At 59.7% G+C, this 12,110-nt stretch overlaps 1 protein-coding gene across 1 annotated transcript in view; it reads right to left on the bottom strand.

Moving 5' to 3' along the window:
* PTPRF (protein tyrosine phosphatase, receptor type F) overlaps positions 1-12,110 on the bottom strand; it is an 80,744-nt gene that overhangs the window by 12,708 nt on the left and 55,926 nt on the right. Inside the window, exons 13-23 of the mRNA XM_006762619.2 lie at positions 12,081-12,104; positions 11,256-11,449; positions 8,263-8,289; positions 6,887-7,004; positions 6,231-6,809; positions 5,463-5,560; positions 5,033-5,286; positions 4,851-4,944; positions 3,866-4,084; positions 3,393-3,547; positions 606-721 (exon numbers count right to left, since the gene is read on the bottom strand). Coding sequence (XP_006762682.1) covers positions 606-721; positions 3,393-3,547; positions 3,866-4,084; positions 4,851-4,944; positions 5,033-5,286; positions 5,463-5,560; positions 6,231-6,809; positions 6,887-7,004; positions 8,263-8,289; positions 11,256-11,449; positions 12,081-12,104 — 1,878 coding nt within the window. The remainder of the gene's footprint in view (positions 1-605; positions 722-3,392; positions 3,548-3,865; positions 4,085-4,850; positions 4,945-5,032; positions 5,287-5,462; positions 5,561-6,230; positions 6,810-6,886; positions 7,005-8,262; positions 8,290-11,255; positions 11,450-12,080; positions 12,105-12,110) is intronic.

Below are 12,110 nucleotides of genomic sequence, written 5' to 3'. Positions count from 1 at the left end.
CCCCCCCCCCCCCCCGCTGCCCCTGCAGGCCTGTGTGGGGGTTGGGCAGTCTGGGAGGTGCCACCCAGGGGAGAGATGTCTGCTGAGGCCTGGGGAGGGAAAGACAGGTAGAGGAACAAGGGAGCCACGTGAGAGTGGCCAGGAAAGGAAGGGCAGATACCACGCCCTGTGCAGGGCCCCTGTGCTCTCACGGGAGAGCTGGGACCAGCTCCAGGAAGAATCCCATGTGGGCACCCCATCCCACAAGTGTCTGATGGGGCGTTTTCTACCAACACACCCCTCTTTCATGTGGAGGGGCTAGAGTGCAGGCGCTGGCCACCCCGTGGCTGGGATGTGGGCTCTGTGAGGGTCCCTAGCCCGTATTCAGACAGACCAAAGACAAGGCAGCGCCTAAACAGCTGGCCCTCCCGTCCAGCTCCTAGGGCCCGGAGTGCCCGTCCAGCTGTTGGTGATAAGGGCTCCTCAGTCACTGCAACAAAGTGGACGGTACAGGGAGAGGGCAAAAAGGGGGAACAGGAAATGGGGCACATGGCCAGGGTCCCTCGGTGGAGACCCCGGGGACCTGCAGGCCCGGGCTGGGCAGGCCGGCCGGAGGAACTGCCTACCTGGGGTCTGGTAGTTGAGCCTGCGCATCTCCACGGGGTCGGAGGAGTGGGCCAGCAAAGAGTCCTTCAGCCCAATTGACTGCTCGTCCTTGGACGATGGGGAGTGGGTCCTTTTCCTGAAGAGGCAGAAGGACAGCTGGTGAGAACCCAAGGTCCAGGCAGAGGACAGAGATGGATGGAGTGGCTGGCTGCCACGGAGCCGAGTTCATGGCTCTGTCCCCCGCCCGCCCGCTCCTGGAGTCTCTGAGCACAGGGGAGCCAGGGGCAGAGCAGCTTCGACATGGAGAACACAGGGTAGGGGTGGGGAGACAGCAGGTGTGGGGAGTGGAAGGAGGTGCAGCGAGGGAGAAGGGGTTGCGGAGGCTGGTGGCTCCTTCCGATAGAGGGCAGGTCACCGTTGGGCAGTAGCTGCTGTCCCTAAGGCCGCCACAGCTGAGACAGCAGGAGCCACCAGGAATAAACATGCAAACGACACGTAAGATACACAAACATCACAGAGCGCTGGGCCCCAGCTGTCTGATTCTCGGTATCAGGGTAAATGCTCAGAGCAGCAGGGGCAGGACAGGGCACGCATCACCCTAGCCGGCAGAGTCCTCCCTTGATGGCCTCAGTTCCCCTGCTTACAAGGACAGGGTCAGAGAGAGACTACGGGGTCTAGCTGTTGACAAGCAACCAGGGTCTGCTTCTGTTCAGGAGGCGAGGGCATGTCTAGAGGGAAGAACTTGTGTGAGTTTGCACGAGTGTGCAGCGGTACACACTTCCCCAGTGCCTTGCAAGCAGTGTTCTTTGCATACACACAAGACTGTCTCCTGCAGCACTTAGATAACTCAGAACAGGGAGCCAGTCCGTGCACACAGGGGAAGCATTGAGTCTGTGCTGTGGCCAGGCCCTGGAGAAAGGGCGTTCCTTGTACAGGGTGCAAGTGGAGAGAGTGCCAGAGCCTGCCCCAGAGCCTGCTGCGCTGACAGGACAGCCACAGGCCAGGACACTTCCGGTCAAAGCACCGCCCCTCCCTGCTGGGCCCGAAATATGCACAGGGATCATCAGTGAAAGGGGAGGCGTGTGAAGACAGAAGGAATGACTCCTACCTTTCTTGTTTACTAGGTCCCGAAAGACAGGCAAGGACAGAAGAAAGGAACGGTCACTATTTCCACCAAGAACTCAGGCCCTCTCAGGACATGGGGGACACTGTGGGACCTACCTATGGCACCCACAGAGAGGGGAGGGGGCTGCCTCTCCTGGCAGATACCAGGACCCAGACGGAGTGGGAAGGAGGATGAGTGGGTGTGGGGACGCTCCTCAGGTCCCCGCCCAGAGGTCTCCATGCCCTGGACTGGGACAGTCCGTCCTATTCACCCTGGGAGGAAGGAGCTAAATCTTCGGGGAAGAGGCTATGGGTGCAGGTCAGGGGCCAGGGGTCTGGGCAGAGATGGGGCACAGAACACAGGAACTCATACATGGAGATGTGTTCAGACACACAGACCAACACGCGCTCACTGATGTGTCTTGCAGGCCCAGCACCTGTCTTATCGCTGGGGCAGATGAGGGACAGTGTGGGGAAGAGGTGGGGCCTGGGGGAGCCTTAGGGGATGAGATGGCAGCTGGTAGGTGGGCAGGGATGGGGCAGCTGCAGAGTGGAGGGGGGCATAGTCTGAGCTGGCGGGGGGGCTGCATTAGCTGTGTGACAATGTCCGGGAGTGGTGGCGGGGGCCAGACTAGCCAGGCGTTTGACTGTCAGGTTACTGAGGTGAGGGTTTATCTTGGGAATCACTAAAAAGATTTAAACTGAGGCGACAAATTTTAGTCTTTGGTAATACCATTCAGGCTGCAAGATTAAAGGATAGAAAGGGGGACCCCAAGAGCAGGTGGCTACAACTAGGTGGGGAGACAACTAAGATGTGCTGTGTGCTAGGTCCCAGCTGCCTGCACGTGCCTGATCCGTGGGGAGCCCAGCGGGACATGGGGAGTAGATCCATAGGTATTCAGAACAGGGCTCAGAGGAGGCAGTGGGGGGAGAGGGAGAGGAAAGGTGAGGGTGACACCCAGGTTGGTTGGTAATTAGGGCGATGGGAAGAGGGTTTCAAGGAAAGTTCAAGATGCACTTGCCGAAGCCGGTTTGGCTCAGTGGATAGAGCGTCGGCCTGCGGACTGAAAGGTCCTGGGTTCGATTCCGGTCAAGGGCATGTACCTTGGTTGCAGGCACATCCCCAGTAGAGGGTGTGCAAGAGGCAGCTGATAGATGTTTCTCTCTCATCGATGTTTCTATCTCTCTCCCTTCCTCTCTGTAAAAAATCAATAAAATATATTTAAAAAAAAAAAGATGCACTGAGTTAGGACAGCTGTGAATGCTGCAATCGCAGCAAGCACTCAATCAATGTCTGCCAAGTAAACATCCGTGGGCAGGGGGGCCTTCAGTCGGGCCTGGACCTCCCTAGGCCTAAGCGGGAGAGCCAGGCTGGGGAGGCACCTGGGAATGGCAGCAGAGGAACTGCTAATGGTAGGAGACCAGAAGAGGGCAGTATCTGAGACAGACATGCTCACACCTGCCGGACAGAGACTAATGGACAGACACGCCCACGGATGCACGTGAACCAGGCCTCTGTGAAGCTGCGGCTTCTTATCAACCTAGGTAACAGACACGTGCACACACACTGCTTCTGCTCTTTCTGGCTTCCCACCGAGCCCCGGGCGGGTGTGGCTGCCCTGTGCCCGAATGCACCACGCCTGGGGAGGGCCTGCGAGTCTGGGGACAGGTGGCCGCCCTGGAGTCCTGAGCGCAATACTCACCTCTTGAACAGGAGGATGGCGATGACAATGAGGATGATGAGGATGACTGCCAGGACGGGGCCCGTCACCCACAGCATCTCAGGCTCCTCATGCTGCTGGGCTGGCGCCACCTGGACTGCAATCTCATCGGAGTAGGGGCTGGCGGCATAGCGCTTCTGTGGCCCAGTGGGGGAACAGCACAGGCAGTGAGCTCGGTGTGAGATCTCCCACCCGCTGCCCACCAAACCTCAAGAGAGGGCTCTGGGGCTGGGCCTGGTCCCGGTCCTAAGAGCCTGGTCAGCTGACTGGGTGCCTAGCATAGATTAGGCCTGGCTTTCTGGATCCTAGAGGCTGGTGTCTTATGATCTCTTATGTAGGTCTGGGGTTTCTGGGGCTGCTTCACGCCTGGGATCTCAGGGTGTTTTGAGCCTGGCCTGGTCTGGGGTCAGGCCTGGGGTCTTGGGGTGCTGGGGGCCCAGGTGGCTCAGGCAGACCTGGTCCACGGGCTCCTTCAGGGAGGCGAGCACAAAGCACTGGTAGCTCAGGTCCGGGGACAGGGGCCGGTTGTAGAAGCCTTGGTAGCTCTTCTTGTCCCCCAGGGTGAAGGTCTCAGGGAGCACGTCCACCTGAGCAGCCACGTAAGGCTTTAGCCGCTCTGTCTGTCGCCGCCGCCGCCGCCGCTCCCCGCCGCCCTGTTCGATGGCCTCCAGGAGCTGACAGAGCAGAGCACAGTCACACCGGCCCCGGAGCACATGTCCCTGAGCCGAGACCAGGGCTCACCGTCTGTGTAAGGGGCCCGAGCCTGCCCAGCCTGCTTTCCTCACAGACAAATGCTGGACACCGGATCCGGCAATGCCACTCCTTCCCACCAACCCAGTAACAGCAGTGCCGCTCCTTCCCTCTGGGTAACCTGCCTCTGTCGTTCCACGCTGCTAGGACAAGACGAGGCTCCCAAAGGCCCCGGGGGCTCCACTCTAGACCCTGGAGACCTTCTAGAGCGGCGGTTCTCAACCTGTGGGTCGTGACCCCTTTGGTGGTTGAACGACCCTTTCACAGGGGTCGCATAAGACCATCCTGCATATCAGATATTTACATTACGATTCGTAACAGTAGCAATATTACAGTTATGAAGTAGCAACAAAAATAACTTTATGGTTGGGTCACATGAGGAACTGTATTTAAAGGGCCAGAAGGTTGAGAACCACTGCTCTAGAGCCTACCGAACTCAAGGTTCTCTAGAGCCACAGAGATGTTTCTGCCTTCTCCCACTCCAGGGAGCCTTGGCAAACTCCTCCAGGGAATCCTCCACAAGCCAGTTCTCTGGAACTCCTGGGAGCCATCTCAGAGTCCCTCTTCCCCGGAGGGGTCTGGCTGCCAACCAGAGCAACCAGAGAGTGATTCCAATTTAGGGGAGCCCCTGGGGCCACAGTGAACCACTGCCACGGGGCTGTCGTCGCGCTGCCCTGCCCCAGCCCGCACCTCGTCCAGCTCCAGCTCCTCAGGTGTGCTCCACCTTGGCATCAGCATGCTCCCACCCTCACGGTCAATGGGCACCACCACGATGTAGAACCACCTGGGCGGGCAGAGCAGGAGACAGGTCTGTCATTGTCCATGCCCACGTCACCAGCCCTGTCCTCCTGCCCAAGGCCTTGTCCGCACACCTGATGAGGGAGGGGTCCTGCACGTGGGGCATGGAGAGGGTGAAGTGGCCGTCCTCTATGTAGGCAGAGGCGTGCTCCGGCTTGTGCGGCAGGAGGTCAGGGGCCGTGCGGATGGACACAAGGTGCTGCAGGCCCCCGGCGCTGCTGCCCCGGCTCATCAGCACGAACGAGTACTCTGTGTTTGGCTCCAGGTTTGCGATCAGCTTCCGCATCGAGTGCCCATCCACCTCCACACTCTGCCCGTTGTACAGAATCTGCGGGGAAAGGGGAGCGGGAGGGGCGCCCCGTCACAGGCCTGCAGGATGGAGCTCACGCGCACACACCTAACCAGGGTCCTGCGCCACGCACACATACACGTGCCCACAGCGGGACTGGACTTGTGGCCATGCCGCCCCGCATGCAGGCTGGACTGGCTGTGGCCCTCACCCACCTTGAAGGGTACGGCCGACTTGTAGGAGTCAGGAACCTCCCAGCTGAGCAGCACAGACGTCTTCATTGCGGCCGCCACATGGAAGTTCTTGGCAAACACTGTGGAACATAGAAGCAGGGAGTCAGTGCTGCTGTGTCACTGGGGTGGAGTGAATGGGCCTGAAAGGTTCCCAGCCAGGAAGAGACACTCATTGAGGCGCAGGGGTTAGGAATAGTTGCAGAAAACCAGGTACCCCACTCCCAGCTGGCTTCAAATCACACAGCTCAGCCCCCAGGCCCGGCAATTCCGCACAGTGAGCACCCAGCTGGCAGCTGCCACAGCACCCATGATCAGGATCTCCAAGAGTGCCTGGGTCAAAGCTGGCGCTCACAGGCACCAGGTCAGAGTAGCCACCGGTCAGTGGGCTTTGGTCATGAGAAGCATATAGCCAAACACCAGAGACAGTGCACCACGTCCATTAAGAGGTCAGTGGGTTGTGGCCCCAAGAGATTAGTGTCGCATACCCAAGAATGGTGATACAGTCAAGAGAGACCAGTGGGTCAAGGTCACAAGAGACTGGAGAGCCACATAGCAGAGGTCAGTAGGTCAAGACAGCAGAGGTCAGAGGTCACACACGGAGAATGCAGTGCCCATCTGCTAGAGGTTAGTAGTCATGGCCAGGAGAGACTGGAGGGTCACAGAGCAGAGGCCGGTGGATCAGTGGCCAGAAGTCAGTGGGTCAAAAGCAGCAGAGTTCCCCAGGAGCAGCTACGTGCCCGCAGCACACACCTTGCTCCACGGGCATGGTCCGGGACTGGATGCTGGGGCTGAGTGGGCCGGCGCCTTTGCTGGTATGTGCGCGGACCTTGATGTCGTAAGTGGTGTCTGGCTTGAGGCCGGAGAGAGTTAGGCGCGTGTCGGCAGTGGTGTTCTGCAGCTCCTGCTGGCTGTTGATGTCGTGGTAAACCACGGTGTAGCTGGTGATGTGCCCGTTCTGTTCTGCCAGCACTGGGGGGTCCCAGGCCAGTTCCGTGGTGGAGGTAGTCAGCCCTATCACGTGCAGGTTTTGTGGGAAGCCGCTGGGCACGTCCTCGGGGGTCATGATCTCCTTCCTGAACTCCTCACCTAGGCCGGCCCGGTTCTTGGCGGCAAGCCGAAAGATGTAGGTGGCCCCCTTGTGCAGGCCAGTGACCGTAAAGTGCTGGTCGTCTTTGCCAAAATCTATGGTGTTGGGCCTTGTCTCGTCAGCCCGGTAGTACTGCAGCCGGTAGCCCAGCAGCTCGCCAGGAAGCTCCTTGGGTGGGTTCCACTGGAGCAGGGCAGTGTTCATGGCTGTGGTGCTGACCATCATGGTGGGCCGGCCTGGGACTGAACAACCACGCACTGGGCTCTGGCACTGCCCTCCTCGCAGCCCCTCCCTCAGCTGTCCAGGACCCCTTACTCACCTGCCCCCGTCGTCATGACAATTTTGGGCTTGCTTCGGGCACCGTCTCCTTTGGTGGTGTAGGCAGCGACAGTAATGGAGTAGGTGGTCTCGGGGGTCAGGCCGCTGATGGTGGTTTCCTAAGGGAGGAGGAGGAGCCCATGCCCATCACAGGAGAGCAGGGAGAGGCCAGACCAGGCCAGCCACCTCAGGTTCTCAGCCGGTGGGGAGTCCCCAGGCTCAGAGGGCCGGAGGTCCTGGGAGGCTGCTGTGCAAAGCTGGCCTCTGCTAGAGGCGGGACCAGGCAGGTGAGACGTGTGCCCAGGAGGACCCCGCCCGTCCCAGGATCCGCACGCCTGGGGCAGACGGCTCGTTCTTCCTTTCAGACGAGAACAAAGGGCCACACTGTTCTTTCACTCCATTGTATCGTGAATAACACCTCGTGAGGTCTGTGCACACATGACACACAGGGCCTCGCACGCACACAGCACCTTGCGTGGCTCCTGGCACACACACCCATGCACACCCACAGAGCAAGGTAGAGGAATGGGCCAAAGTACCACCCTGCAGGATCAAGTCAGGACCCCAATCTGACCCCCATCGAGGCACGGGCTCCACAAACACCTTATGCCCTGCAATGCCTCCTGAGACAGGGAGGAGAGACAAGGACAGGGAACCCCCACACTGGGGAATGCACTAACCCATCAGTCCAATGATGCCTGAGAAGTCAGCCAAGGCACTGTCCTCCCTGCCTCGGCAGGCCCTGCCCATATGCCCTTGTCCAGCCAAGGCATCGTTTTCGGACATGTTGAGAAACCACGGGAGACCAAGCCACGCCACACAGAGGGAGGGAGGAAGGGAGGGACCAACGTGCACTGGGAACAGAGCTGTCACCACCAGCCCTGGTGTCCCTCCAGCTCTGAGCCTCGGATGGGTCACTGCAGCCACCACCAAACCCCTGCAGGCCCCCTCCTGCCCCAGCTGGAGGGTCTCCCAGGGCTGGGACTCCAGAATGCACCAATGATGGAACCGGGCTCCCCGGATTCCCCTCCCAGCCTGGGCCCAGAGCAGGTGACTTTTCATCCCAGGGATCAATAAGGCCTAACAATCAGGATTGGATTTAACTCCATCCCCGTCTGGCCAGAGCAGTGGCCAGGCCCTGGTCAATCACAAACATTGGCCTGAAATTGCTGCTCAACAGGCGCGAAGAAAGGATTAGAGGCAAGGCCCATGGCGGCTCAGCTCGGGGCTCCTGTCTAGATGCCTATTTTCTCCAGATGTGGCTGGTGCCCTGTGGATCTTGGCGGCTCAGGCTGGGAGGAAAGACGGAAGACAGGGAGTGACCCAAGAGCCCAGCCTGACCCAGGTTTCGCCCGCATTCGCACACCTGTTACTTACATAGTCCTCGGACTCCTCTGGCTGCCACTGACCGCGGGAGAGGGAGAGAAAGGGAGACAGGATGTGAAAGACTTTGGCCTGGACAGAGTCTGGCCCAGGGAGGGCAGATGGAGGACATGGGCCTCAGACGTGCCCATGAGGGCAGCACCCCAAAACAACTCTCCACCGGAAGATCCCAGCACCTGCCTTATGAGCCCAACTGTGTGTGTCAGGGCTGAGGAAGGGAGGGCTCCAGGCTACTGAAGGTTCTCTGAGGGCCAGGCTGACCGACACGGGGATGGGCAGGACAGCTCAGGCAGCGGGGAGGGAAGACACCATGGGATGAGCAGAGAGGGTGGCTGGCTGCACAACCTGGTTTGCCTGGGACAGGCTTGGCCTATGCTTGTCACCATGGTATGATTACTGACTCGCAAAAGTATCCTTTTACCTTCAAAAGTATCCCGGTTGGGACAACAGATTATACAGTTATCCTAGGCAGGACTATCCTGGGGAACTGAGAGCTGCACCATGGCTGGGGGTGGAGCCCAGGGCAGGCCGGACAGCAAGGTGACAGAGGTGTGAATGCCAAACTCAGAGCCGGGGCCCTGCCCCACAGGCACGGGGGAGGCACTCAGACCCGTTTCTCCCTGGGATGCCTAAGATTTCATCAAGGTAGGGAGGCATGCATCAGGGCTGCCGTGTTGCTATTTTGTGGTGCATTCTTCTTTAGTTCATGATGAAGTAGGTGTTAGGCTGGGCAGGTGGAGGAAGTAACGTCTCCATTCTGCAATCCTATGGCACTGGAGTGCTGGGGATTGGCAGGTGCACAGCCCAGGGAAACGGTCTGTGACATCTCCAAGAGGGAGGTACCACGGGTCCTCCAGCCCAGCCATCCTCACAGTGCTGGTCTGGCCTCTGCGCACTGTGCCCAGTTCCTTCTGTTCTGGGAAGCGCTGCTGGAAAGGCCTTGCAAGGAGAGTGGGACAGGATATGGGGGGAGGCCACTGGCAGACCCCTACCAGCCATGGCTGGGCCCACCTCTGCTCTAGGCCCCCTGCCTGATGGGAGGCATGCACTGTGCAAGGCAGGCCTGGGCAGGGAGGTTCTCATGGGGCATCTCTCCTGTGTTGGAGGCAGAGTGAGAGAGAGGAAGGGAAATACAAAGCAAGTGGAGCAAAATAACGAGGAAGGAGAACAGGAAGGGATCAGAGGAAAGGAGAGAGAAGAGAATGAAACAGCCAGAAGCACAGTTGAGAGGGAGAAACGGAAACAAAGGAGAAAGAGACCACGAGAAAGGGACAGAAGGGACACAGGGAGGTACAGTCAGAGACCATGAGAAACAGAGACAAACCTGAGACATACACAGAAGCAGACTGGTCTGGCTACACACTCTCGGGAGCACAGACCCCATGGTTCTTTCAGAATGGATGGGGGCCCTGAGCCTAGCAGATGGTGCTGCTGGGTGAAGGACAGGCTGTGGTGTCCTTGACAGACCACTCAGGGGACAGCTGGGCCCTGTGGCCAGACTGGGGACCAGGCCCCATCTGCTCTCCTACTGGCTCAGAGCAGAATGACCCAGTCCCACGGGGGCTTCCCTGGAGCCTGAGCTCATGCTTAACCCCCCACCCCCACCCAGGTCACAGGATGACTGAGGCCAAGAGGGCAATGTCCCTCCTCCTACAGCCCAGCTCCCTTTAAACCACCTCGGACCAGAAGGGGGCACCCGAAGAGGCTTCTCCAGAACCCCACTGGCTGCAGCTGTGTGCTGGCCCCTAGGGCGGGAGGGGCTGGAGAAAGCCCATTCCTGGGATGTTTCTGGGTGGGTGTGTCCGCTGAGGCTCCAGGAGGAGCCCTCAACCTGCCCCAGGAATGTGACGGGTATACATGCCTGCCTCCTCCACCCCCTTGTTCTCTCAGCACCCAACAGGCTGAGGGGAGGAAGAGGGTATCTCCTAGGGAAAAAGGAATCTTATTCAGAGGGCTGAGCCCAGCGGGAGGCATGAAGGCCCCTGTCTATGTGGGTGAGACCGCCAGTAAGCACAGAGCAGGGCAAGTGACTGCACCTCCGATCCCAGCCCAGGTAGGGTGGGAAGCTGGATGGGGAGGGTGCATGGTTCCGGAGGGAATCAGGGCTCCTTTCCTGAGGGCTGGTTCCCTGAAGGCCCGGATTCTAGATGGGGAGACGCTGAGAGCACACCACGCCAGATGTTAGGTCTTTTCGGCAGGATATGCTGGGAGGGCGCTTGCAATAGCAATCACAGCCCTTTCCCCAGGACTCCAGAGGCTTGCTTCTGATCCAAGCTCAGCCACCTGCTTACTGGGAATTCTGGGCCATCACACCCTCTCCCAGGACCCCAGGTTCTTCATCTGAACAGCAACCCAGTGCTGAGGATACCCCAGGGACCTCACCCCAAGCTCAGGGGCAGAATCATCGCCCCCAAGACAGAATACAGAGGGAGATGTGAGGCTTGCTGGCAGGCCCAGCTCTTGAGAGTAAGCATAAGGGACGGAGCCATCCTCCTGGGGGCCTGGCACAGATTAACATCCCAGCTCGGCCATTCACAGAACGCGGCAATGGCCAAGGGCCAAGCGGGGGGAGAAGACTGCCCAGGAGGGCTTTCCCGGCCCTGTGGGAGCAGCAGCTGGCCAGCTCAGCACTGTCTAGGAGGAAGGTAGATCTCGAAAGCCTTGCCTAATGTGACAGCGAAGGTTCACAGGAGGACGTGGAGGGGCGGAAGCCCAGGTAGCGGTGACAACGGAGGCCTGGGTCTGTGGAGACACAGCTATTCAGTGCTGGTGCTGGGGGCTGAGCCACAGAGGTGACTGCCAGGCCAGGACTGGCACAGGGCGGAGGGGGCTGGCAGGGCCTATTTCTGGAAGCTAGCCCTCACCTCCTGGTCTCAGTGCCACCGTCCCTCTGGGAGCAGGCAGGGGAGGGAGCAAACCTGGGCTCCAGAGAGGAAGCCGGCGTGTTGGTCCTGCCCACCCTCCCACCCCATCTCCCAGGGGCGTACCTGGGCCTCAGCCAGCATGACGTCCTGGATGATGGGTGGGCCACGGGGCTCGCCGTTCTCTAGCCGCACATAGGTGACCTGGTAGCCTCGGATCTGGCCGTGCTGCTTGCTGGGGACTGGCAGCTTCCAGGAGACGTGCACGGCGGTGGAGTTCAGCGGCTCCACCTCCACCTTCCGTGGTGGCCCACTGGGCACTGGGGATCAGAGAGACAAGGAAGTCAGTCCTGGAGGTATGGGTCCTGGCTCGGGTGGGCACAGCACACTCCAGGGCCTTGCCCTTGCACCCCACTGTCCTAGGAGAGGCCCTGATATAACAACCTTAGACTGCCTGTCCCTGAAGAGGAACACGGAGGGCTCCCTCTGCCGGGCTGCGGGGAGAACCCAGGACCCTGTGACCCCTCTGGCTTAGGGCTACCTCACTTGGGGAGAGGTCTTTGATGGCCCCAAAGTCAGCACAGCCTGTTGTATCGCCTCCTGGGCCCCATATCATGCCAATGTCCAGGCCAGGTGGAGTCTCCCTGATTGTGTTTTGAGTGTCTCTGGCACCAATCTTCCTGGTCCTCCTCTCTCCAATCTTAGAGGAGGGGAGCTACTTCTTCCATCTTAGCCTTTTAAGGCTCTGGCTGCCCTGGAAATAGCCCCGAAGCCTGGGATTTGGGCATAGGCTATCCCGTAACAGGCTATCCCATAAGCTACATCTCCCCGGTTTTGGCCATTAAGCCTACACCAGGAAGAGGAGTCCTGGGCCTGTGAGAGACAAAGGCCCCGGGTGCAGGCCTCCCTCCCGCCCATGCCCCGGTGTCACTGCCCGGCGTCGCTGCCTACCGTCCTCGTTGGTGCGCACCAACCGGGCTG

Source organism: Myotis davidii, unplaced genomic scaffold (assembly GCF_000327345.1).
Source record: "Myotis davidii unplaced genomic scaffold, ASM32734v1 scaffold458, whole genome shotgun sequence".
NCBI classification, from domain to species: Eukaryota; Metazoa; Chordata; class Mammalia; order Chiroptera; family Vespertilionidae; genus Myotis; species Myotis davidii.
The sequence above is the reverse complement of the archived record's forward strand: the minus strand, read 5'-3'. Positions and strand labels throughout refer to the sequence as shown.